This window comes from Mycteria americana, chromosome 2, assembly GCF_035582795.1.
Source record: "Mycteria americana isolate JAX WOST 10 ecotype Jacksonville Zoo and Gardens chromosome 2, USCA_MyAme_1.0, whole genome shotgun sequence".
Classification (NCBI taxonomy): Eukaryota; Metazoa; Chordata; class Aves; order Ciconiiformes; family Ciconiidae; genus Mycteria; species Mycteria americana.
The window spans coordinates 149,387,514-149,412,226 of record NC_134366.1 but is presented as its reverse complement, the minus strand read 5'-3'; the positions used below and the strand labels follow the sequence as shown (position 1 = coordinate 149,412,226).

Sequence of the window (24,713 nt, the reverse complement as noted above, 5' to 3'; positions counted from 1 at the left end):
ATGCCTGAGCACCCCTTTCAGGTGTGGTAGGTACAAGTGCTGAGTATCTTGGAATGCTTGCTCTGGTGCAGAAGTTCTTCTGGGAATCAGTTTGCATTGCTGATCAAGTGACAACGCGTGGTCTAAGGAGTGTTCTACATCTCTGCCAACTGCTGCATTTCCTGATCAGCATGCAGAAGTGCTGTAGGTGAACAGGACAGAGATAAAAATACATTACCACTTAAAGCATGCACAGGGTGGGGGGAAGGTTTTTCCTTATCTAGGCTGAACCTCTCTTGTTTCAACTCATACCCATTGCCTTTCATCCTCCTGCCATGCACCACCATGAAGAATCTGTATGGAAGCTGCTGTTAGCATTCGAGAGGTGGAAGCAGGGACAGGTAGCCTGTGAGGGACATAGAGACCCTGTGTGAATGTCCAGGGATGGGGTTAGGGAAGCCACACCATCTGTAGCTGAACCTGGCAAGGGATGTGAAGGACAATAGGCCTTCCACAGCTATATCAGCTGCAAAAGGAAGATTAGAGAAAACGTGGGCCTGGTGCTAAACCAGGCAGGAGTCCTCATGACAAAGGACATAGAGAAGGCTGAGGCAGTCCATGTCTTCTTTGCCTTGGTATCTACTGGTAAGACCAGCCTTTGGGAATTGCAGGCCCCTGAGGCCAGTGGGAAAGGCTAGAGCAAGGAAGATCAACCCTTGGTTGAGAAGGATCAGGTGAAGAAATGCTTAAAGAGATGGGACATACACAGATGTGTGGGACACATCTGTGTCTGGCAAAGGAGCTGGCTGATGTCATTGTGAAGGTGTTCTCAATTACCTTAAAGGTCATAGCAATGGACAGGATTCCTGAGGGCTGGAAGAAAGCAAATGTCCTTCCTGTCTTCAAGAAGGACAAGAAGAATAGGGGGAAATACAAGACAGTCTCACCTTTACCTCTGGGAAGGTAAGGTGATGGAGCAAATAATCCTGGAAACCATTTCCAAACATGAACAAGAAAGTGATAAGGAGTATCCAGAATGGATTTATACAGGGGAAAGGATGCTTGACAACCTAATAGCCTTCTACAATTAGATGACTGGTTCAGTGGATGAGAGGAGAGCAGTGAGTGTTGTTTATCTTGACTTTAGCAAGGCTTTTAATGCTGTCCCCCATAACAGCCTCGCAAACTGATGAAGTATGGACCATGTAAGTAGATGGTGAGCAGGTGTGTCAAGAACTGGCTGAACTGCTGTACTCAAAGGGTTGTGATCAGTGGCATGAAGCCTAGCTGGAGGCCAGTTGCTACTGGTGTACCCTATCAATACTGGATCTTACACTGTTAAAAACCTTCATTAATGACCTGGGTCATGGGGCAGAGCACACAATCGGCAAGCTTGCAGAAGATAGGAGGAGTTGTTTATGCACCAGAGGGCTGTGCTGCCATTCAGAAGGACCTTGCCAGACTGGAGAAATGGGCTGACAGGAACCTCGTGGAGTTCAACAAGAGGAAATGTGGAGTCTTGTACCTGGGGGAAAAGTAACCCCAGGCACCAATACAGGCTGGAGGCCAACTGGCTGGAAAGTACCTTGGCAGAAAAGGCCCTGGGGTTCCTGGTAGACACCAAGTTGACCATGAGCCAGCAGTGCACCCTCGTGGCCTCAAAAACTAAAAGCTTCCTGGGCTGCATTAGGAAGAGTGTTGCCAGCAGGTGGAGGGAGGTGATCTTTCTCCTCTCCTCTGCTCTGTGCTGGTGAGACACATCTGAGTGCTGTGTCCAGTGCTGAGCTCCCCAGTACAAGAGAGACATGGACATACTGGAGTGTATCCAGCAAGAGGCCAGGCAGATGATAATCAGATTGAAGACTGAAATAATGGGGAGAGGCTGAGAGCTGGGATTGTTTAGGCTGGAGAAGAAAAGGCTTGGGGGGATCTTTATCAAGGTGTATAAACACGTGCCAGGGTCAGTAAAGAATGCAGAGCCAGACTCCTCTCTAGTGGTGCCCAGTGAAAGGACAAAAGGCAATGGGTGCAAGCTGAACTATGGGGAATTCTATTTAAATGTAAGAAATAGGCTCACTGGTCTTCTACAGGTTATTCTTTTGGCTTTTTCTGAAAATGTGTGTGAATATTCCCCCTGCCCGCCCCCCCCCCCCCCCCCCCCAGTCACTGGGGATCCTTGATCTCTGTGGCTTTTCAAAGATCCTGGAGAGTGGCCTTGCAAGGACATCAGCCAGCTTTCTCAGCACATTGGATGCAGGCTGCTGGGCTCCATGGACTTCTATGTGTTGAGTTGTTGCAAGTAGTCCCTGACTTGATTCTCACCCATTGAACAAACTGGGTGACAAAATGATCTATTTAACTGACAGTGATGAAATGGAATTTGTGCAACAAAGCATCCATCTTCCCAGAGGAAGCACTGAGTAAAACCTCTCCTTTTCAAATGTAGATTTTGACTTGTACATTTATCAAAGCAGTAAGTCTATGCTGAGAGCTGTACAATATTCTGCAGGAGCAAGTCTGACCTATTATGCCTGTATAATCATATCCATACAGATAACCTAACAGCTATACTGATAGTGTTCCTCTTGGGGGTGCTTAGTTCAGACTTAATGCAGCTTTTTAAATTTAGGTTGGACACTTTCCAAAACATCATAAACGAGTGTTTTTTAAATCCTCTCCAAGCCAAAGCAAAAATGTTCATATAAAGGGTCATATCAATGTAACCATATGGACTTAAGTTCTCATTTTACATTCTAGTTTTCCTGTTTATATAACTCCTTGTACATCTCTGATGAAGTTAGCATACTAATTACTGCTCTCTGACACTTAATACTGATGGAGGCACTCTGTTTCCTTATCGAGCTGTTCAGTATCTGCTTTCTTTGTCTCATTGACTTATTTTGGTGCATGTTTATAACCACAAAATGCTGTTACCTCCATTATTCAGTGATACTTGCAAGTAGGGTTCAGGGTTTTTGACACACATAGAAATGACTCATCAAAAGAACAGGCCGGTGCTGCTGTGGCACTGTTTTTCCCATGATGTGGTCACGATAGATCAGTCTTAGAGTAAATGGAACTGAACTGAGACTTAACAGGATGTTAAGTTTTGTTTCTCAGCCAGCCTTTTTCTGCATGAAAATACCATCCTGGCGCTACTGCTGTATAACTAATACTTCAGAAGTTAAAGTCTCTTGACTTGTTCCAAAGTTTTGTGAGCAGATTGATAGTTGAACACTCAAATACCTTAATGAGGCAGATAACTATATTGTAATTCCATGGGCAAGCTAAGGAAAAAGAATAATAGCCAAAAAAAGAAAAGCCTGATAGGAGTAACAAAACTAGGCTGGTGGCCGGGAGCAGAATTCAGATCTCAACTTGCAGATATGGGCTGTGCCATAAGTCTATACTTGCTCCTGAAGTGCAGCCTTCACATTGTTGTGTCCAAGCAAGATGAACCTAGTCAGGCAACATAATAAATATAATTCTGCCCAAAAATCAGCCTATTTGAGTGCTAAAAGAATCCCAGATTCCCTGAAATGGGGCTCTGCAGAAGAATTAGTAGAGGCAGAGAGAGGTGGGAAAGAGGAGGGAGGCCTCAGGCTTTTGGGGTATGTGGGTAATGGCCAACAGCTGTCAATTTTTGCAAGGTGAATAAAGAAGATGACATCACAGTTGAGAAAGGGGGAGGACTGACATGGGCAGAGGTATTCCCCTGTCTACTCTCAGCAGTGAATTTCAGCTCTAGCTCTAGCTCTAGCTTTTGTGTCTGTGGTGTGAGACTGAGGAATAGGAGATGGATGTGTCTTGTATTAAATGGGGAGGAAAGAGAGGAGTTTGGCTTCTGTGGCTTGTGGCAAGCTGCCTAACAGCTGAATTAGTAAATATATCTTTACCAAATACCTACTAATGGAGGGCAGTTTGGGATGGGGTATTATCTCCTGCACATCACCTTTGCCTCTGGAGAGATCCATGACGTGCCCTAAACATAGCCAAGATCAGGACTATGGAGAATCATAAGTCTTAGTCCCCAGGTGTTGAAAAGGTGTTTGCTACAGCGCTTGGAAGCTGGAGCATCAGCAGTGAACACTCTTCACCTTGCACGCTTGGGAGGGAAAGTCCTGAGCCCAGGGCCCAGCAGCTGTAGGTTTGATGAGGCCATGTGAGTCATCTGAATGAGGAACCACATACACTGCTAGGTCAGAGGCTGAGCCAGGGAGAAGAGGGCCTTCCCCTGCAGCCAGCTGCCTGCTCCTCCGTGCAGCAGGGGAAAGGGATGTCTCCTAACATGCTGCCCACCCTAGGAGGTCATGGTGAGGGTAAGTTAATCTATCCTGTTTTTTCAAAGTATTGTATTATTGGCGTACTTGTGTTCTACATGGCTCTTTTTCTGTGACCTGAGATTCCTTCTTTTCCCCTACCTACACTTATCTCCTGGTCCAAAAGGTGTCACGTTTACAGCCCAGTGGTGAAGTGATGCTGGAAAACATGAGGAAGGTGGGTCTTGTTATTTCTTTGAGCTGCAGACAGGAGATCTACACAGGGGTAGGTGAAGACAGACTCCATGCTTGGCTGTTAGTCACAGGTGCCGCTTCTCACTGCAGAGATACTGTCCTTAACGGGGTTTGACTGTGGGCTTTGTTCAGGATATCAGCCATAAAGATTGTTCTTTAAAGGTGTTTGACCCTTGGTGTGTTGAAAGTGGGAGTTTAAATGTTCACGTACAGGAAAGGATATGGGTCTCTGACAGGACGTGGATAAAGCGTCTCCTGTGTAAAAGGACTTTCAGGACAAGATAATGTTTATTCCAAGCTTCTTACTGCTGAGAAAGGTACATCATCTCAAGAAGAAAGAAAGAGGCTACTATAACAAGAGCCAGAAGGACACAGTCCGTTAGTTTGCTTTATGACTGCCGGGAAGCGATGGCATCTACTTCTGAATGCAGGTTAAAAGGCTGGTAACTCTCACTCTCTCTGCTCCCCCCTCCTTTAAAAGCATGCCTTGAAAAAAATCAAGTCAAAGAGGAAATCCTTGTATCATGCTATACTGTTGTAGGTCTGGCCCTGCAAATTGTAAGGGAACTGTTAATTTATTCTTGATCTCTACTTGAGTTTTCTTCCTCTGTTATAAAAATAATTCTTAGTACTGCTTGTCTTAAGCTGATCTGATTGTCATACAGGCTGCTTATCAATAGCTGCTCATTGCCTATGCTCTCTGTTGCTGGTATTGACCTTAGAAAGACATATTCACATGCTTATGACTAAAAGCTTTACTCTGTGTTATATTTTAGCTAACAGGTTCTTAATAACTGTAATATGGGCTCTCTCCCCTCCAAATCAGAAAAAAAAAAAGCAAAATAAGTCAATCTTGCAAGGTCTTAAAATATTCCTTAATGCATATTAAACCGGATCATGCCTTGTTTGAAAAAGTCTCTGAAATGAAACAAGCAGGAAAGTAGTAGAGTATCATAGGTTCTAATAGAAAACAAGGGGTTTGAAACCTCAGGGTTTCAAGTTACCCATGCTGTTCAGCAGAAGAAAAACATTTCAGTTTGGGAAGGGTGCAACTTCCCACTAAAGGATTCCTCTTTAGGAGGGGTGTAAAGCTTTAATGGCGCTTTGCTTAGGCTATGTAGCTGGAGCCATTCTGCAATAACTACGCTTAAAATTCCTCTTAAAAACAATTAAGTTCATCCACAGAAGAGTCCTGGAGCAGGCCTTTCCCTTAACTAAGTTATAGAATAGCTTTGACAGCATGGCTGTGACTCAAAATGACAAAGCCCAGCAGCACAAGCAAGTGAACATAGTAAAATATTTATTACAACAAGGTAGGAACACGGGGGGGGGATATTCCCATGTTATTTTGTGCCTGGATCACCGTGGAGCTGTGTGCGAATGTTTATAATGAAATACCGCTCCCTTCCTTGGGAACAACCAGGTGGATTTAAGAGCTCTGGGAGAAGAGCAGTATTAAGCACGCTCAGTAAATGGATTGACACGCATGGCTTTCGATCTGTGCTTTATAGATCCCTAGTAGAATCTGGGCTCCTTCAAAGAGATCCATAAAAGGTTAACCAAGAAAAGCAACCTCAGCTGTGTAAACTTGCAAGGAAGGGCCTGTAACTCCTACCTTTCCAATGGGGTTCACACCTTCTCTGGAGCATATCTGGAAGTGGTAATTAGAAAAAAAAATGAAAACCACTAGACTAATCTAAAAGGATTTACCAGATCCCAGCACAAATACTGCTTAGCAGTTGTAGTGTATTTCTAGAAGCTTAAAAATTCTTCTCTCTTTTACACTCATCCCCCCTAAGGAGACATCCACATAATGAAAGAGGATGTATTGTGTGCTAACTCACTTGGAAATGTCCCAGTGTGGCCTAAGTCACTTTAGTTTTATTGCCACATCAAAAGGTCAGCGCGTTAGCTTGCATTAAAATCATAATTTCATTGTCTGCAGCAGGATTTTATTACACACTAGCTTCTGGGGTTTTTTTTTCTGTACTGCTGAAAATTTATGGGAGAAGTTGCTGGCAGGGTGGAGAATGCTTACAGGACTTGGTGCATTTTCCACTACTGAGGCAAAACCACAGATATGGTGGCACACGACCTGCAGCAGCTCACATCAAAACGTGTGGAAAAATGAGCAGCGTAGTTATTACAGTCTTTGTGCTGGGACCTATTCACGGCAGACCTGATCCATTCAATTTTTAGCTACTATTCACTTTGCAGTATTCTCCTTTCAAGATGTGCCAAGGAATTTATTCCTGATGCACCAAAACTGCTTTGCTGCTTGGAGGCTGGCTGCCACCAAGCCTGAATTTGACATCTGTGAGGGGTGGAGGTTTTTTCGGAAAAAAGATACTTTGTCTCTTCTCTTGCTAGAGCCTTCATGAAGTTCCAGTTCTTTTTAACACGTTGGCTGTGGTAGGGTTTCAACTCCAGCAAGTCAAAGACCCAAGGTTAGAGTTAGGTCAAGTTTGCCCAAATTCAGGAGACCACCTTCTCTCTGTAGCCGGTGGAGTGGGAGATGCACCTCCAGACAGCAGGATGTATTTTGCTGGTGGACTTCAGTGGAGATCAACTAAAACAGCTACCTGCTGAAGGCTACCTCTACTTTAGGCATCCCAAACTATGACGAGTTAGATTTCTTGAAATGAGCTGGTGCAATATAGACAATTGACAAAGATTGTTTCTAAGTGCCAATGGGCTTGAACAGATGACAGTGGTTTGTGAGGGTTTTTAAGTCCCTTTTGAGCCACAAGTAGCAGGTTTTCTTCATGATAAGGGCTGGAACGGGCATTTTGCAGAGCTGAGGTGGCTGCAACATCCATCTTGCGCGTCTGTCGTGCATGCTGAAGTTTGCGGGAATCGTTGTCCCCACTCCATCAGCTGCTGTAAGCACCCGCAGTTGAGAGACGGCCCTTGCTGCCCCACAGTTGTGACCTGTTAAACCGCTGTTAGCAACCCTACTGTAACATCTCTGCCTTTGGAGGGCTGTGCTGCCTTTTCTCTTGCCCTTTGAAATGGCAAAGCTACAAGAAGGTAGCACCAAAACCTGGTTATCATGCTTAATTACTATAATACGTATTTAGAGGCGAAAACTATGTTTACTCTTTAATAGTGTTACACTTGGGAAAAGAAAAAGCAGAAGTGAAAAAAAAACGATGATGAGGTGGATTTACTTGAAGGCAGCTGCGGCTTCTCTTCACACTGTTTTGCAGCACGTGTGCTCTGCAGTGCAAGAGAGGAGAGAGAAAGTACCAGTTGCTTCCCATCAGCAAAATGGCCACAGGTGCCCTGCGTTGAGGTGAGGGCCTGCCTCCACCCACAGCCCCTGCCATGGGTGTTTTAAAGAAAAGGGTGCGCTCAAAGCATTGCTAAGTACATGGTACTGTGGGGTTTGGCTGCTTTTAGGGCAGTGTGGATTTTTGTTTGTTTGGGGTTTTTTTAGGATATTTGGTAAGAAAACTCCACGCAACCCTTGAGCAATGTGACTGGGAGGCGTGCCTGGCACCGAGGGTGAGCTTCACCCTTCAGCGTTGTCTCCTGATGGAGAAGGGGGTTGCGGGGTGGGTGCTCCCGGGGTGGGCACTGCTGCCCTGGGACCCCGAGGGGTGGTGGCGGGCCCGGCTGACAGGTGTGGAAAGCTACAGGGCAGGGGACAGGGCCGTCCATGGGAGACCGTGGAGGCTGTGCTTGGGGAAGGCCTGTTTTCTGCTGGGGTGAATTTCTTTGTAGTTAAACACGCTGCGAAACATGGAGGGAGAGAGAAGGGACCTCAGGGAAGGTTTCGGACACGAAGGCACAGGCCCCTCGTGGCAGAGTCCAGGCCCCTCGCAGCAGAGCCGGGTGCCTCATGGGGCACAGCTGGGTGAAGGCCACTCCTGTGTGGTGAGAGGTGTGACAGCCATGGGGCAGCGGGCTGACATCCCCCACCCACGACGTGGGGTGTCAGAGCGCTGGTCCCACCGGAGCGGGGTGTCGGTGGGTCAGGAGCCTGGTGGCACAGGGAGAAACGGGGTGTCGCTGAGCGGCCGCGGGCTGACACCCCCGACTGGCAGGGGTGCCGCTGACGGGCCGCACGGGGAGCCGGTGGGGCCGGGGGAACGCATCCCCGCTGACAGGGGCTGCCGGCCGCGCTGACAGGGGCTGCCGGCGGCGGCACCGGCCAGGCGGGAGGAGCCGCCCCGCCCCGCTCCCGCCGCGGCCTGGGGGCGGGGCGGCGCAGGGCGCGCGCGGCGGAGCCGTGTTTACATTCCGCCGCCCGCTGCACGTTGCCGCGGAGCGGCGCGCTCCCATTGGCCAGGCCGGGCGGCGGCCCCGCCCCGGGGCGGGCGGGCTGCGCCCTGCCGGGCGCGCGGCGCGTGGGGTCGCCGGCGGAGCTGTCCCGGCGGGGCGCGGGCCCGGGGCTTGATGCAGCGGATCGGGATGACGGTGCCGGGGGTGCCCCGCCAGCGGGGCCGGGGCGGGGGAGAGCGGACGGGGCAGCGGGAGACTCTCCCTGCGGGGTGGAAGCCCTCCTCCCGGCACTGCCCGCCGCTCTCCCGGGACGCCTCCGCCGAGGGAGCCGGGGCGGGCGGGACGCGGGGGTGTCCCGGCAGCGGCGGGCGGGGGAGCCGCTGGGCCCGGGGCGGCCCCGCGGCGAATGGGCGGTGCTGGGGCGAGCGGGGCGCGGGCGCCGGCGGAGGGAGGGAGGGCGGCGGGCGGGCGGGGGAGCTGTCTGCCGCCCTCGCACATGCGCAGCGCGGGCCCGGGCCGCGCTATATAGCGACTTGGCGCCGGCGCCAGCTGAGCAGCGCGGCCCGGGCGGCGGCGGCAGAGGTGCGCGGGGCGTGGCGGGAGGGGGTCCCGCCGGTGGGGACGGCCGTCGTGGCGGTCGCGGTGGTAGTGGTGATGGTGATGATGGTGGTAGTGGCGGCGACGATGGTGGCGGCGGTGGTTATGATGGTGGTAGTGGTGGCGGCAGCGGTTATGATGGTGATGATGGCAGTAGCGGTGGCAATGGTGGTGGCGGTACCGGCAGACCCGGTGCCGGTGTGAGGGGCGCAGTCGCGGCGGGCGGTGGGGTGGCGCGGGCCGGCGGCCGGGAGCTGGAGCGGTGAGGCGGGCTGCCCGCCCGGGCACCGTTTTGGAGGGAGAGCGGCTGAGGAGAGTTGGGGGGTGGGTGTCCCCGCGCGGCCCCATCCGCCCCGCGGTACCCTCCCGCCCGGGGCAGGGAGCGCAGCGGGGCGCCGCTGTGAGCGGCGATGGCCCGGGGCGGGCACCGCCGGCGGGAGGCAGCGCGGCGGGCCGGGGTGTCGGCAGGAGCCCGCCATCGCCTGTCCCCCCTCCACCCCCCCCCCCCCCGGGGCCGCCCGGCGGCGGAGAGCCCCGTGGGGGTGGCGGGGGGCGGGCTGCCGGGTTTTGGAGGGAGACGGGCGCGGTGGGGGTGGGGAAGCCGGCAGAGCCGCTTGGCGGGCTGACCTCGGTTGCCGGCCCGCGCCGCCCGCCCTCTCCTCATCCCGGCGGCGGGTCCCGGCCCCCCCCGCCCTGGCACTCAGGACAGGGGCTTGACGAGGAGGGCTCCTGGTGTGGACATCCCCGATCCCTGCGGTGCCCCGGCCCCAGCCGGCGTGGGGGGGGGTGTCCCCCCCCTTGTGTGGGTGTCCCCATCCCCCCCCGAGGGAAGGTGTCCCGGCTGGGGGGGGGGGTGGGTGTCCCCGTGTGTGGGGCTGCCGTCCCGGCAGGCCCACCCCCCCACTTCCCCCTCAGGTTTTGGAGGGAGCCTCGCTCGCAGCAAGGCGGGAGCGCGGGGGCCGCCGTCCTGCCCTGCTCCCTGCCCCCTCACGCGTCCCCTCAGCACCCCTCGACCGGGGGGGAGGGGGGCAGGCGGCGGCTCGGCCCCTTTTGGAGGGAGAGCGAGCGCGGGCAGCGGCGGTGCCCCCCCCCAGCCTGACCCCCGCTGCGCCCCGGGGCTGGCCGAGGCGCCCCCCGGCCCTGCCCAGCTCGGCGCGGCGCAGCGCAGGCCGCCGCCTCCCCGCTCTCTGCAAATTGGCGCGGAACCGGTGCGGCGGGAGCGCGGGCGGCGGCGGGCGGCCCGGCACGGCACGGCACAACTCGGCACGGCCCATCCCGGCAGGTGTGGGGGGGCCGGCGGCGAAATCGCCCCGGAGGGAGCTGCTGCACCGGCAAAACGTGTGTCTGTGTGGGTGCCTGGTGGCTGCAGTATGCAGGGTGCAGAGAGAGGGGGGTGTCACAGCCCCAGGGACCCCCCCCCCCATCCTCTTGTGTGGGAAATGTCCCTCTACAGCTTCCCGTGTCCCCCCCCCTCCCGGGCTAGACGACCCCAGCTAGGCTGGGCCAAACCGACTGCTGGCATACGTGGGCATCCCTGTGTAACCCCCTTCAGCAGTGTGACTCCCAGCAGGACGTGGAGCTGCCTGTGGTTATATACCACAGCTTATATTATTATATACCACCGCAGACGTCCTCTGCTCATACCTTCCTCACACCAGTAAAATACTTGTGCCCTTCTATTTCAGTTGTGTAAATGATGCTGCTCTTTGTGATGTGTCTTATGACGCAAAGTAGGGAACTTGGGACATTAACTGAGCTTATATTATTCCTTTGGTCCAGGTAGAGATCTTACAACCCAGAAGATGTCAAGACGCAGGTAAACTGTTAGCATCGTAATACACAAAGCTTATCTGTATTTATCTAAAAACTGCTGCTCTCCTAATGTCTAATGCCTTTTTGCTCCTTGCAGTAGCCGGTTGCAAGCCAAGCAGCAGCAGCCACTGCCATGTCAGGAAGAGTCTCCACAAGAACTGCAGGCATCAGAACATCTCCAGACCAGAAAAAGGAGAACAGCAGAGGTGACCAGTTTAGGCAACTTGGAAAGTTTAATAATATTAAAAGTTCTCCAGTGCATTTGGATGGGAGAATCTTTACTCTGCTGAGTTAGAAAGTGGGGCAGGAGTAGCAACAGTTTGCTTTAGCTTTAGAGGTGGGTGTGCTGGTCATTGTCAGTGTATTGATATGTGTGTCTCTTCTCAGCAGGAGATTAAGAAAAGAGAAGATGGGAAAATTGCTAAAAAGCATCAATATGAGATTAAGGTAATTCAATCCTGATTACTAGTTCAACCTAGGTGAGGGAGTCCATCTGGTTTATGTTGGTGGGTGTGAAGTCATGCATTCCACACTAGAAAGTATTGAATAGGGGAAGTTTCTACCTTCAGGTATTAAAAACTACAGGAGCTCTGCACCTTAGCATCTTTTTCTACGTTTTTGCTTTTTTTACGCATGGCTTTGTTGCAGATAAAGGGTCCTTCAATGTGGAAACCACTGCAGAGTAAGGTTAGGTGTAAAAATGAGAATAAAACCAGATATTTCAGAATAATTCCACATGCAGAGCGGGTAAGGCCTAGAGGCAAGTCTAAACAAGATCATTGCACTTGTTTTAACTTAAGGTGTGGTTTAACGGCCATTTAGTTAAGACGACTCATAACCATGCAGGCCCTCTTTACTTTAATTTAACAGTTCTTTTGATTATTGAAATCAATTTAGGAATCTGTTTTAGCTAACATAAACTACTCCTAAACCAAGTGAGGGGCTTTACAGTTATTTATTTTAAAGTGGGTTAGTAAAACAGTGTAACTTTCTCTTGCAAACAATCTTGTTTGCAGTTATTCTGTTTGTAAAGCAAACAAGACTAACAGCTATGGTGAAGCAAAACTCTTCTGATTGTGAAGTTGTCTTTGCAAACTTTGTGTAGGGAAAAATGCTGTGTGAATACGTGAGCTGTAATTGGGGTAAAACTGCGTGTCACAACTTACCTTTGCCGAAAGGGGGAAATCCTGCTACCCTTTCTTTCCTTCCTTGACAGCTGGCCTCACACTCCATCCACAGCCTTGCTCCATTTTTTGTTCTCTTGAAGTGAAGCAGTATGCAGGTACAGCTTGCTAATTTGGCACTACAAAATGAGTTAATGTTCTGCCAGGTTAGTGAGTTGAATCAACCCAGCAGAGGGTCTGAGAAGCATCAAAAAGAAGGAAGGGATGGGACTTGGGCAGTGAGGATGACAGGAGAGAAGAAGGAGCAGGATCTCCCTTTTCTCATGGCTGTGTGCTGTTAAGATCAATTCTGCTGGAATATGTAACTTCACTCTTAGGGTACTTTAGTCTGGCTATAAATAGGTTTAGATATACTAAGGAAATCGTATGTAGTTGACATTGCAAAACAGCTATACAGGAAAAGTTTCTGTGTTCGGGGACAGGTGATGCCATTCTTTGGGAATGGGATCCCCCCTAACTCCACAGAGCATAATTAAAGTTCTGTGTCACCATTTTGAAGGCTGTCAGCCATTACAGCATTGCATGTGCTCCATGCATTTGATACATCCTTACTTGTATTGGTTATGTACAACCAAATAAGTATTGGTGCAAAAAGCTACAGAGTTAACTAAAATAATCTAGAATTCCTTCTTCGAAGCTTTCTGCATTAATAACTTTGGGCTCTTCTTTTGAGTCATTGCATCCCATATTTGGCATTGACAGGCTGATAGTTCACAGCTGCTGCTGGCTCAGTGAGTATCTAGCTCTGGAGCTGAGATGGGTGGCTCCTCTCTGGAGTACTTAATTGGAAGATAACAAGTTGCTGAATTTCCACTGAGACACAGTAGAACCTCCACCCTCTCCTTTCTTTTCCCTCTAAGTAGATAGGACCAGCAACCTAATGTCCTGTGTTTTAGTAGCAATGAGTACCTTTACATTATGTACTGTAACTGAGCAGCTCTGGCAATGGATAGGTTACTTACGGGTTCATAAACTAAAGACAGTTGTCCTCCTCAAAGCTGAATTTCCCAAATTTATCAGATTTGTTTATACATGTTCCATCTTGGCTACGAACGGCTTTGTTGGCATTTAATCTCTTGGTCTTTCTTGGTTTTGGTACTTGAATCAATGCTGAGGTCCAAAAAGACTAACATACATTACATATATTGTTGTTGTTATTGTAATCTACTTCTTGCCTTTCTTGCTCTCGTAGTAAAATCAGCATTTAAAAGATACCTTGTTTGTGTTGCAGAGTTGTTGGCCGCCCACGATAACAGGAGGCATCTCACCTTGCATAATTATTGAAACGCCTCACAAAGAATCGGTAACCACTGACTTCTCAAGATTCAAAAAATACAGGTTCAGAAACCTCTTCATAAATCCATCACCTTTGCCAGAACTCAAGTAAGTTTACCAGATGCAGCAGTTGTTGGTGTTTTATCAAATATGCTGAACTACTGTAGTAAAATCTGTTGTTGTATTGTGTTTGTATAATAGTGGGAAGTACTCAACCCATACCTCTACTTATCTCCTCATCCCGCAAACAATTCAATGTCTAAAAAAAAGAAATTCTGTGGGTTTTTTTTTCCCCCGATCTTATAAATGCACTGGACAGATAATTTTTGCCTTTCAGAGCTGTCCTTTTATAACTTAACACTGGAGCCTCTAAGTGGTTAAGAGGCACATAATGGTTAAACTAAACTTCTTTCGGTGCTATTGGAACTGAGTGACCAAAAAATACTAAGCAAAGTTTCCTTTAAGAACTTTAAAATGTACAAATATGCAAATAAACTTGTGGCAATATTGCTGTGCAGGTAGCTTGCTAATGCAATGCAGTGTGCTTGGTGCAGTCACAGTTCTAGAAAAATTCCCTTTTGCAGAGGGATAGATCAGCTGACTAAATCAGATTTTTCAATTTCTGAATTTCTTAGCCGTTCAGGTGTGTTAGATGAGTACCCCAGCTGCTGTTTGTATCAGCCTGGTGTTTAATGAAAGAGTTGTTAAATTTACTGCAGTGTGTTAGGAAAAACTTCTGCTGAGGTGAATGAGAAGAGAAGCAGAACATGAAGCATTACTTTAAGAGAATCTTTCTAGATATACCATGTTTTCATTTGTTCTGGCCAAAACGTGATCAGAACTGGGAGATGCTGCATGGTGATGTTTTGCCTCAGTGCAAAGCAGTAGGTCTCTTACAGTCTCTTTCATGGAGTTTGAAACTCAACTGCTCTACTCTCTCAGTGTTACTCCCACGCCTGCTGAACTGTGCTTTAAAGAACAGTATGCTCTTCTCTATACCTAGCAAATCACATTTTTGTATGTGTTGGAAAGCTTAGTGCAAAGTATTTTTTAAAAAATTATTTAAAAAAAAAAAAAAGGATGGTGAATGAGGGAATCTCGTGCACTCTTTTAGCAAGTTGTTGGAAACTGCTGGATCCCAAAGATATGTTCAGATACGGAATTCCATGCGAGGAGTTTAATCCTTGATGTTCGTCTCTTGCCAGATGGGCATCTAGTAAAGCTGAGCTCCATCCTTTCCAATTAGCTGAATAAGAGGATCATTTACTCTCTCCTGCCTTCTTCATGCTTTCCTAACTGCTGCAGGAAGACTTAATAGGAGATTTCTCAATGCCTGCCCAATTAAATGGGGAGACTTGTGCATTAAACAAGGAACTCTCTCTCCAGCTTTTAACTTATGATGGCAGCAGGATGGAACTGATCTGGGTTAGAATTTGTAGGTGATACCAGTGATCAGGTCTGTTTAATCTCTCTCTGCTTCTGCTTGGGGAAAGGTAAATATATAACTCTAAAAAATTCCAGTAGGAAATAAGCATTGCATTGATTAATGTGCTGTCCCTCTTAGTAACTGTGGGATGAGAAGTACATCTAAGAAAAAAACCCCACATCAATTCATAATAACAATCGTTACAAATTAAAAACAAGCCATGTTAATGATATAGGCATCTTATTATTCCCAAGTAGACTTGAGTGCTAAGAAATTACAAGTTAGCAATAATAAGAACTCAGTTTTTCTCACAATAGCCTGTTTTTGAGTGTTAAGGTAGGCTAGAAAAGGAAGGGATGGATGAGTGACTTTTAAACACCATCTGTAAATGTTTTTCTCAAACTAAACGGGGCGACTTTGTGTAGGTTTTGTGTTTCTTGGGGAGTGGGGTGGTTTTTTTTCTTTTTTATGGGGGGAGAGTTTGGCTTTTATCTTGCTCTCTGGACAGCCACCTAACTAGGCAAAATAGGAAACTCTGGTTGTATGTGCCACTTTGGGATGCACGCATTCAGTTTTATTAGCTGTTCTATAAAACTGGACTTGCTGATGATCTTGGCAAGCTGCTGTTGTGGTGATGTAAAATGTTCAAAGTGTACCTGCAGTTTTCTAATTACCATAAGGATCTCCTAGTATGCAGAATTTTTTCTTTTGTTCCTGAATATCTGTAAACAATAAATAATGGTTTTATACTCCTTTTGTGAAGGTGTATATATATTTAACAATGCTTTGTGTAACTTTATTCCGTAGCTGGGGAAATTCCAAAGATGTCTGGCTCAACATCCTGAAGAAGGAGAACAGATACGCTCATTGCAAACATTTCACATCACTACATTCTAGCTTGCAACCTCACATGAGATCGATACTGTTAGACTGGCTCTTAGAGGTGTGTTCTTTTAGTTACTTTGCCATGTGTTATGCCTGTGAAGCAGGCAGTTAAAAGCACAGCTTTTACATAAAAGATCTAATAGCAAAATGTACTGTATGGTAAATGCTAAAACAAGTTTGCAACAAAAGGGTTACAAGTTACTGCTTTTGATCCTCTTGGTGAGCTACGTTCAGCCTTCCCTGGCAGGAGATGCTGAACCTTTCACGCAGGGCAGCAAGCAATAGTACTAAATTTTTGCTCTTCCCATGCCTATTTCCTGGGAAGGGGAGGAATCTAGTTTTGAGACACTTAAACTGAAATTGCTATAGAAAGATTAGTTATGGAGCTCTACCTATACGTCTTAGACTGTATCTAAGTCATGAGACAACTGCATCTGTATTGAGGACTTGAGTTATATTTGGCCCTGTCTATGTCACGAGCTCTTAGGTGTCAGCCCTTAACACTATTTTCTGACTTACTAGTAAATTTTTAATCCTATCCTATGAAGAGAGCAGAAGAAAGCAGTGCATTAGTGGCTGACATCTGAAGGCTCTTGATATAGACAAGTTCTTGTTGGAAAACAATTATAAATAAATCATCCATATTCCAGTCTAATTACCGTACTTCAGAGTATTCCAGTTGTCAAACAAAATGGAAGTTCTCAATCTTGGCAGCCTATGCGGAGGAGTGTTAGTGTTGTAAATATAGAGCTATGTTCTGGAGGCGTTTCCAAGAACTCTATATTGAGCATATTCAATCACCACTGCCAAAAGCAACCTTTGACTCATGCAATCCTTGCCCATCAGCAGAAGGGATCTTGCAGGTTTACCAATTCCATATTGAGTACTCCAAGGAAGAAGATGTTAGTGGCACTCTTGCTGTCTTGGTGGAACAGTGCTAATAGCAGGGAATTTTGAGGGAAAGGAAAGGAGCATGTGGTGTTTTGTTTTTTTTTTTAAAATACGGTCTGAATATAAAAACTGTTCCAGGTGTGCACTCCTCTACTTCCTCTAATGTGTAACTTACATACCACCATTAAATGTGTTTTGTTGCTTGAACTCTTAGGAAATCATCCAGCTTCCAAACAAAAATGTCAACAAGGGCCTTGTTGCCCAGCTCAGTGGTTCTATATGCCACAGTGGATTAAAATCCCAGAAACTGTGAGAGTCCTCCAGTAGCTCCTAACATTGTCTTCTGTAAAGTCACAACTGACATACTATTTAACATGACCAAGCATTATTGCTTATGTTTGGGCAATGTACTTTTATAGAAATTGTGTCATTTATTCATGCGTGGGCCTGGTCTGTACCTTTTTAGTTCTGAATCTTTTTTGGAGCAGTAGTTAATAATCAGAGCAGTAGTTAATAATCAATTGGCAAATGTTAGATCAGGTCTAGAAGAACGAGCTGTGGCATTACTGCCAACCAGTTGTATTTTTGATGGTCAGGAAGGGTTTTGATTCACAAATGGGCTTTCAACCTTATCTTAGGGAATAGCTAGTAGTAGTGAGATTTTATTCTGACTTTGTATCCAAGCAAAATAATGAAGCAGGGCAGGAAGCTTGGACTTGGGATCTATTTCTTGGATATTCTTTCCTGTTGACCGTACGTAGATTATAAGTAATTTAGAGATATCTAACTAGCTTCTAGTTGTAGAAGGGATACAGAGTTGCAGATAAGCTGGAGTTGTGGTAGACCTACCCAAATTCATTTAGAGATTAGAGGAAAAAGTAGGCCCCTGCATAAGATCTCTAGGCCTGGGCAGTCTCCTTTCCTTTTTTGTTGAACTGGCGTTTGAACCACTTTGATACAATGCAAGTCTTAAGTTCTCCCTGCCAGGGAAACCCGCAACTGTATGGAGCAGATGGCTGTTCTTGCAGTTTTGTTCCTGCTTAGCGAGGCTGTCGCTGTGCCTGAGGGGCTGCAGGCAGCGCTCCTGGCTTGCCAGCAGAGCCCCCTTGGGCAGGAGCTTCCAGGCTTATTTGCTGTAGAGCCAAAGACTTCAAGTTTTTTAGTGGTTCTGCCCTGGGACAGACTTACTAGGAATACAGGGAGGATCTGCTCAGTGACTTCAACGTGAGGTTTGAGCCCAGAGTATTCTTAATCAAGCAAATTAGTGGGGGTTTTTCCTGGTTCTGCCCCCCCAATAAGGCTTTCTTCTTTCAGTGGAAAATTGTTTATACTCATTTTTAGGAAAACTGGATGTTATTTAGGTTGGAAAAAGTATTCTTTGGAAGTACGTTAGTGCATCATAGACAATCCATGTTTAGGTGGGAGCATGGGAAATACTTTTCCCAGTCCCATACTAGCCACTTCATCCTAACACACCTAGGTACGTGAGAGTTTGTGTGTGCAAAAGATAAAATTGTGCATACTGTTTTACTGTTAAAGCTTGAACACTCCAATGTGTGTACATAGAGTTTTATAACAGAAAACTGAATTGTTTTTTTTTTTTTTTCCTGTTGTAGGTGTGTGAGGTGTATGCACTCCACAGGGAAACTTTCTACCTAGCTCAAGACTTTTTTGATAGATTCATGTTGACACAAAAGAACATTAACAAGAGCATGCTTCAGCTCATAGGAATTACCTCATTATTCATTGCCTCCAAACTTGAGGTAAGAAGCTCTGTTACAGGGAGGAGGATATTAAGTTTGGAATAACTAAAAAGACAGTGATAACATTTATTTCTTCTGTCTGAATCTTTTGAACTTGGTGGTGTACTTATAACACTGAAGGTCAGAAGGGGGAATTTTTTTCTCTTCCTTCAGTTGTGCATATGTCAATCTCTTGGAGTATAGTCTTTGTCCTCCCTTTCCTCAGCAGCAGGGAAGGAGACCACATAAACTTAAAAAGTATGCAAATGTGCTAGGAGTAGTTTTGTTTTGTTTTGTCTTTTTCCAAATATACAGCCATTGGCAGACAATCTCAGGAATGGGCGTGGGACTTGAACAAAACTAAGCCTAAGTCTCAAACTGCCCATACATTTGATGATATCCCTACACACCCATTTAGCAGAGTTTTTTTCTTTTAAAGTGCAGTGGTGGTGATAAATTATTTTGTGCACTACATCTACGAGCCAAGAGCATATTTTTGTATAGTGCCTGGTAGGCTAGACTGAGGAAAATTTTGGATATTAAGTTTTTATACTTGGAAACGCCCCGATCTAGCTGCTGTTCCTAAAGCCAAGGTAGCGCACTACAAGCAGTTGTCTATCCTAAGGAAGTGCGTGGGGCATCAGGCTGTGGAGCCAGCTGGTAGAGAAGCAGTTCTGCTGGCAAGTTCTCTTTTACTAACGCACCTAGCTATAGGTGGCCCAAACTGCCATGACTGGGTTGGCAAATTTCTCTGTTAACCATCTGTGCACCATGGATTTTGCCAGCTACAGTGGCTGTGGGATTTTCTCTCATCTTTTTCTAGCTTTTTTTTTTTTTAAATCTGTGACTACATGAGCACTGACATTGCACAGAACCTGTATCAGCAAGCCATTTCTAACACAGCAGTGTGCTGCAAGAATGGGATGGTGTATGTTTTTACATCAAATGGAACAGCTGAGTAGAAAGCGGTATAAATGAAAGGCTTTTCTGATTGCTTGGTCAGCATTTATTTCCCCAAAAGCTAAAAGAGTTGCAATAAATCTATCATGTTTCACAACAGATAACATATAACCTACTTGGTTTTTAGTAAATCCTCATCCTGTAAGTTTCAGGTCACTTAAAATAACAAGAAAAAACCTGTTCTAGCATAAGAAATGTTAATGTTTCAATATGGACTGAAAAGTATGTGCCAGTATCTTCTTGAGCTTTCTTAGAATTGTAAAGCACTCTAATCTTCACTTTTTCACCCCCTCCCTTTAAAGGAAATCTACGCTCCTAAAATACAGGAATTTGCATATGTCACTGATGGTGCTTGCAGTGAAGAAGATATTGTAAGAATGGAACTTATTATGTTAAAGGTAATAACTTCGCTGTGTTTAAAAGTGCTGGTTGAAAGACTGTCCAGCTGAGCCTTGTATTTTAATGTCATTTATTTGCTTAGAAAAGGAACATGTTTAGTATGTCACTATATGCAAGGCTCAGTGCTGTTGGGTCCTGCACTTGGGTCACAACAACCCCATGCAATGCTACAGGCTTGGAGACGAGTGGCTGGAAAGCTGGCTGGTGGAAAAGGACCTGGGGGTGTTGGTTGACAGCTGGCTGAATATGAGCCAGCAGTGTGCCCAGATGGCCAAGAAGGCCAATAGTATCCTGGCTTGTATCAGAACTAGTGTGGCCAGCAGGAGTAGGGAAGTGATCGTCCCCCTGTACTCGGCACTGGTGAGGCCGCACCTCGAATACTGTGTTCAGTTTTGGGCCCCTCACTACAAGAGAGACATTGAGGTGCTGGAGCGTGTCCAGAGATGGGCAACGAAGCTGGTGAAGGGTCTGGAGCACAAGTCTTGTGAGGAGCGGCTGAGGGAACTGGGGTTGTTTAGCCCGGAGAAAAGGAAGCTGAGGGGAGACCTTCTTGCTCTCTGCAACTGCCTGAAAGGAGGTTGTACCGAGGTGGGTGTTGGTCTCTTCTCCCAAGTAACAAGTGATAGGACAAGAGGAAATGGCCTCAAGTTGCACCAGGGGAGGCTTAGATGGGACATTAGGAAAACTGTCTTCACCAAAAGGGTTGTCAAGCATTGGAACAGGCTGCCCAGAGAAGTGGTGGAGTCACCATTCCTGGAGGTATTTAAAGAATGTGTAGATGTGGTGCTTAGGGACATGGTTTAGTGGCAGTGCTAGGTTAACAGTTGGACTTGATGATCTTAAGGGTCTTTTCCAACCTAAATGATTCTATGATTCTATGTCCCTCTTTCTGCAAAACAATGAAACCTTCATTGTATGTGCAGTGGACCTCTAAAGCCCCTTAGCTGGGATGAAATCCCTGTCTGTTAGAGGACAGGTTTTTCATGCTTGTATGAAAGTAAAGACTCTTAACAGGTACAGCCAGCCACAGTGCAGGCTAGAAGGCTGTCACTGTAATGTAGTGTACTTGCTGTCCAGGAACAGGGGCCTCTAGGAGACCCAGGCAAAGAACTGACACTGCTCAGTGCTCCACATTGGAAAGGATCTGTCTTTACCATCACAGAACTCCTGATACATTAGTTCTTCCTTAATAGATCTGAGCTGCAGGCTCAGGCAGCTAGCCTGAAGGCTTGGAAGAAATACTGTAACTTCCCAGCTTCTGAATGGGGAAGGTACATAAGGTCCAACTGCACAGGTATAGGGATGCATGTTTGTGCTGATTGCAATACAGCCTGTTCAAAAAGCAGTGAGAATGCAAGCTAAAATGAGTATCTGTACTTGAAATTGTACATAATCTTTTGAGGAGCTGTGCAATAAGCTGAGCAAACTCAGAAGCGGAGGTATGGGAAAAGAGATCGGCACACAAAACTATCCTTGCATGGTTTAAGATGCTTACCTGTTTAATATTTGCAGGCTTTAAAATGGGAACTCTGTCCAGTGACGATTGTCTCTTGGCTGAACCTTTATCTTCAAGTGGATGCTCTGAAGGATGTTCCGAAAGTGCTGCTACCTCAGTATTCTCAGGAAAAATTCATTCAGATAGCACAGGTAGGTAGCAAACTGTATTGGAAAATGCTTTTTGGAGTTATTACAAGCACAAGGGAACATTACACCCCAAAAGCCATTAAAGAATGCTTTTTTTCCTGGTTTCACTTCACCTGTTACTTTAAGGAATGTGCAAGTTTGACTGCCGGAGAACTTCCCACTAAGTTTTGAGGACAAGCACCCATGTGTTTCTTGTCTTCCTGCTCTCATATTTTAAGACTTTTCTGTACACTGGAAAAATAAAAATCCATCTTGTTTTTTTAATTGCTGTGCACTGCAGGGGCAACAGCTCTGAGATGACAGTGGGTAATTTAAGATGCTATGGACAGTTAACTGTTTTTACTTGTTTTACACAGAAACACTGTTACAGATGTTTGCCTAGAAGGCAGCCTGAGGAGTGTTTTGACTATTTTGAAACTGCTGTGGTTCAATGTTTATGGGCATGTGTTGTGTCCAGCCTCAGAGAGGCTTACTGAAGAGTAGACTAAGTCACTGTGCTGCTAGGTAATACTTTAATTAAGAAAATATCTTCCTGGAGCTCTGCTAGGAGTTTCAAGGTGTACTTAAATCTGTGCAAGTGAAGTGTCTTGTGTATTACTGCTAAAAGTACAAATTGGTTTGCATTGTAACTCTGAGAGACTGACTTTAACTGCACTTGGTGCTGAAAATAAATTAGATGCATGCAATTGATGCTAAAAAGCCCAGCCATGTTATAGAGCATAGACTGTAGGAGGACTGCTGTATGCATAGCTGTTTCTGAGACAGGATTATACTGAAGTCTCATCTTGTTGAAATTTGTAACTGTTATTTCCTCCACTCTTTATTTCCTCAGCTCTTAGACCTGTGTATTCTGGATGTGAATTCTTTGGACTTCCAGTATAGAACACTAGCTGCTGCAGCGCTCTGCCACTATACCTCAATTGAAGTAGTTAAGAAAGCTTCAGGTAAGAAGCCTTGTAAAGCTTGGTCTTGTTAGGCAGGGAATTCTAAAAGCTGTTACGTGCCTGAGGCTGCTAAGAGTGTATTGGCTTACCAGGCTGCCAAAGAGCAAAAGCTACATCGATGCTAACAGTTTGTTCTTATGCTCTGTGGGCTTTTTCCCCCCCCTAATTTCACTTCCTTCCTAGCACTATTTCAGATGTTACAAAGACGCAAAAAAGAAGGAAATGCTTTCAGAAGCATAGTCTTCGCTGAGGAAATGAAGCAGATTTATCCTTCTTGTTTTTGGGCTAATACTACTGCTCTAGGGCTTCCAGATGTTTTGGGGATCATTAGCTATACATTATTTTGCTACTTTTCTCCTAAAATGTAGTCAGCCACCAGTCATCCTCAGCTGTCAGTGGCATTCAATTAATCTGTGTGCTAGCTCCTACAAGCCTGTCCCTTATAAAGTGAGGGTAAAAAAAATCACTTAACTAAGCTCAGCACTTATGTGCTGCCTGAGGTAACATGAAGAACTCTGACAATAGTGTATGTTTTTATAGTATGAACCAAAATCTTGTGCTCAAGCTGAAAAAGTCACTTCAGCCTCCCTGGTAAGCAACAGGAACCCTCATGGCCACAAAGCTGCTTTGCTCAGGAGGCCTGTGCTCACCCTCTTCTACCTCAACGCTGTCACATAACAAGTGCAAGGAAATGCTGGGAGTTTCTGGGAAACTTTATCTGAATTTTTATCTGCTGTATTAGTCATTGTTGTTTTTAAATTTATGACTGTATTGGAACACTGTGTAACTCCCCCATGATTTCTAAATATATTACTGTGTTCTACCCTCTAGGCTTAGATTGGGACAGCATTTCAGAGTGTGTAGAATGGATGGTTCCCTTTGTGAGTGTGGCAAAAAAAGTCCCTGTGAAGCTGAAGAACTTTAAGAAGGTTGCAGTAGAAGATCGACATAATATCCAAACACACACAAATTATTTGGACATGCTGGTAGGTGGTTTGTGGATTTGCAGTTCAGGCAGTGAGGGTGCATTATACCCCCCCTCTCCTGAGGCAGCTAAGGCTGGCCAGACACCTTCCTGCTCACACCTGGCCTGGCTCACCTCAACCAGTGTGGTCAGTGGTGCCTAGCCTTTTGTTTCTTGCTCCTGCTTGATGATGCTATAAACTAGAGCTGTTTTACCATAACACTCGCAGGCTGTAAGCAAAGACTTGGATTAGAAGTACTGGTGAAGTGTTTAAAAGATAATAATCTTCACTTTGTTGTGTAATGTGGCCTTAGTTTTTTTTATTTGGTATCCTAACTCTGGAGTACTTGAATTGTACTAGCAGTGTGAGGAATACTAGAGAAACAAAAAAGTAGAACTTGTCACAGGTATTAACTGTCATCTTCCTCCCCTAATATGCAGGAAGAAGTTAACAGTGGAGTAGCATCTAGTGCCCCAGGTCAGTTATCACCTGTGTCAACAGGAGGAATAATAACCCCTCCCAAAAGTACAGAGAAGAAATGAAATGTGGACAACAAACATCATGAACAGTTTCAGAAACAGGACTTGGTGCTTCAGAACAAGACCACACTAAAGGTGACTCATGCTCTTTACTGCTATTCAAGACCTGGGCAGTAAAAGACACATCAGAGCAGCAGATGGAAATTGAGACTGGTGTCCTCCTGCAGACTTGATAAAGACTTAGACCAAGCATCCCTCCCTGCTATCACAGGAGCCTGGACTACTTTGGTCCATTCTCAGACATGACTTAGCTCAACTCTGACCATTCCTAACTTATGAATTTTAAGGACTTTTTAAAAATGGCTGAGTGGCAAAGTTTGTCCACTCAACTTACACATCAAACTTGCTTTAACTTGGGCTAGCCCTACAGGAGAACTTAATGACAACTTGTACATATTACCTCTTCTTTACTTGTTTTTCTTCTTTTCTTGGTAAGGTCAGAGCTTAATGCCTGTCAGTTAGTCACCCATGAGCTTGGGTGCAGTATTACAGAGGTCAGTGGGTAAGCAGTTTACTTTTCTGAAACCACTCTGCCCTTGCATTACAGTGTAGCCACCCTGTATCAAATTCTAGCTCCACATGAGGCTGATGAATTCAATCAAGGTGGCCCTTTAGGGCTGCCCTAAACTTCAGTTCTAGTGTAGCACTGACCTCAGGTAAGAGTACAAAGAAAGAACATGGTGCTGAAGTAACTGTAACTGGAAGAAGTACAGTCCTGGAAGGAAGGAGT

The 24,713-nt window shown here is 46.3% G+C and overlaps 1 protein-coding gene across 4 annotated transcripts; it reads left to right on the top strand.

Moving 5' to 3' along the window:
* The first annotated feature begins 77 nt into the window (after nucleotides 1–77).
* On the top strand, nucleotides 78–24,023 carry CCNE2 (cyclin E2). 4 transcript variants are annotated; one of them, XM_075494983.1, is made up of 12 exons: nucleotides 78–187; nucleotides 11,097–11,133; nucleotides 11,227–11,335; nucleotides 11,517–11,576; nucleotides 13,545–13,696; nucleotides 15,822–15,957; nucleotides 18,407–18,553; nucleotides 19,795–19,890; nucleotides 21,404–21,538; nucleotides 22,368–22,479; nucleotides 23,311–23,465; nucleotides 23,885–24,023. In XM_075494983.1, the coding sequence occupies exons 2-12, from the start codon at nucleotides 11,120–11,122 to the stop codon at nucleotides 23,984–23,986; spliced, it is 1,218 nt and encodes a 405-aa protein (XP_075351098.1). In that variant the 5' UTR covers nucleotides 78–187; nucleotides 11,097–11,119; the 3' UTR covers nucleotides 23,987–24,023. The 4 variants fall into 4 exon arrangements, with proteins under 4 accessions (XP_075351098.1, XP_075351096.1, XP_075351095.1 ...); XM_075494981.1 differs by lacking the exon at nucleotides 78–187 and adding an exon at nucleotides 4,213–4,298 and having other exon boundaries at nucleotides 11,520–11,576; XM_075494980.1 differs by lacking the exon at nucleotides 78–187 and adding an exon at nucleotides 4,214–4,298.
* Nucleotides 24,024–24,713: the final 690 nt, after the last annotated feature.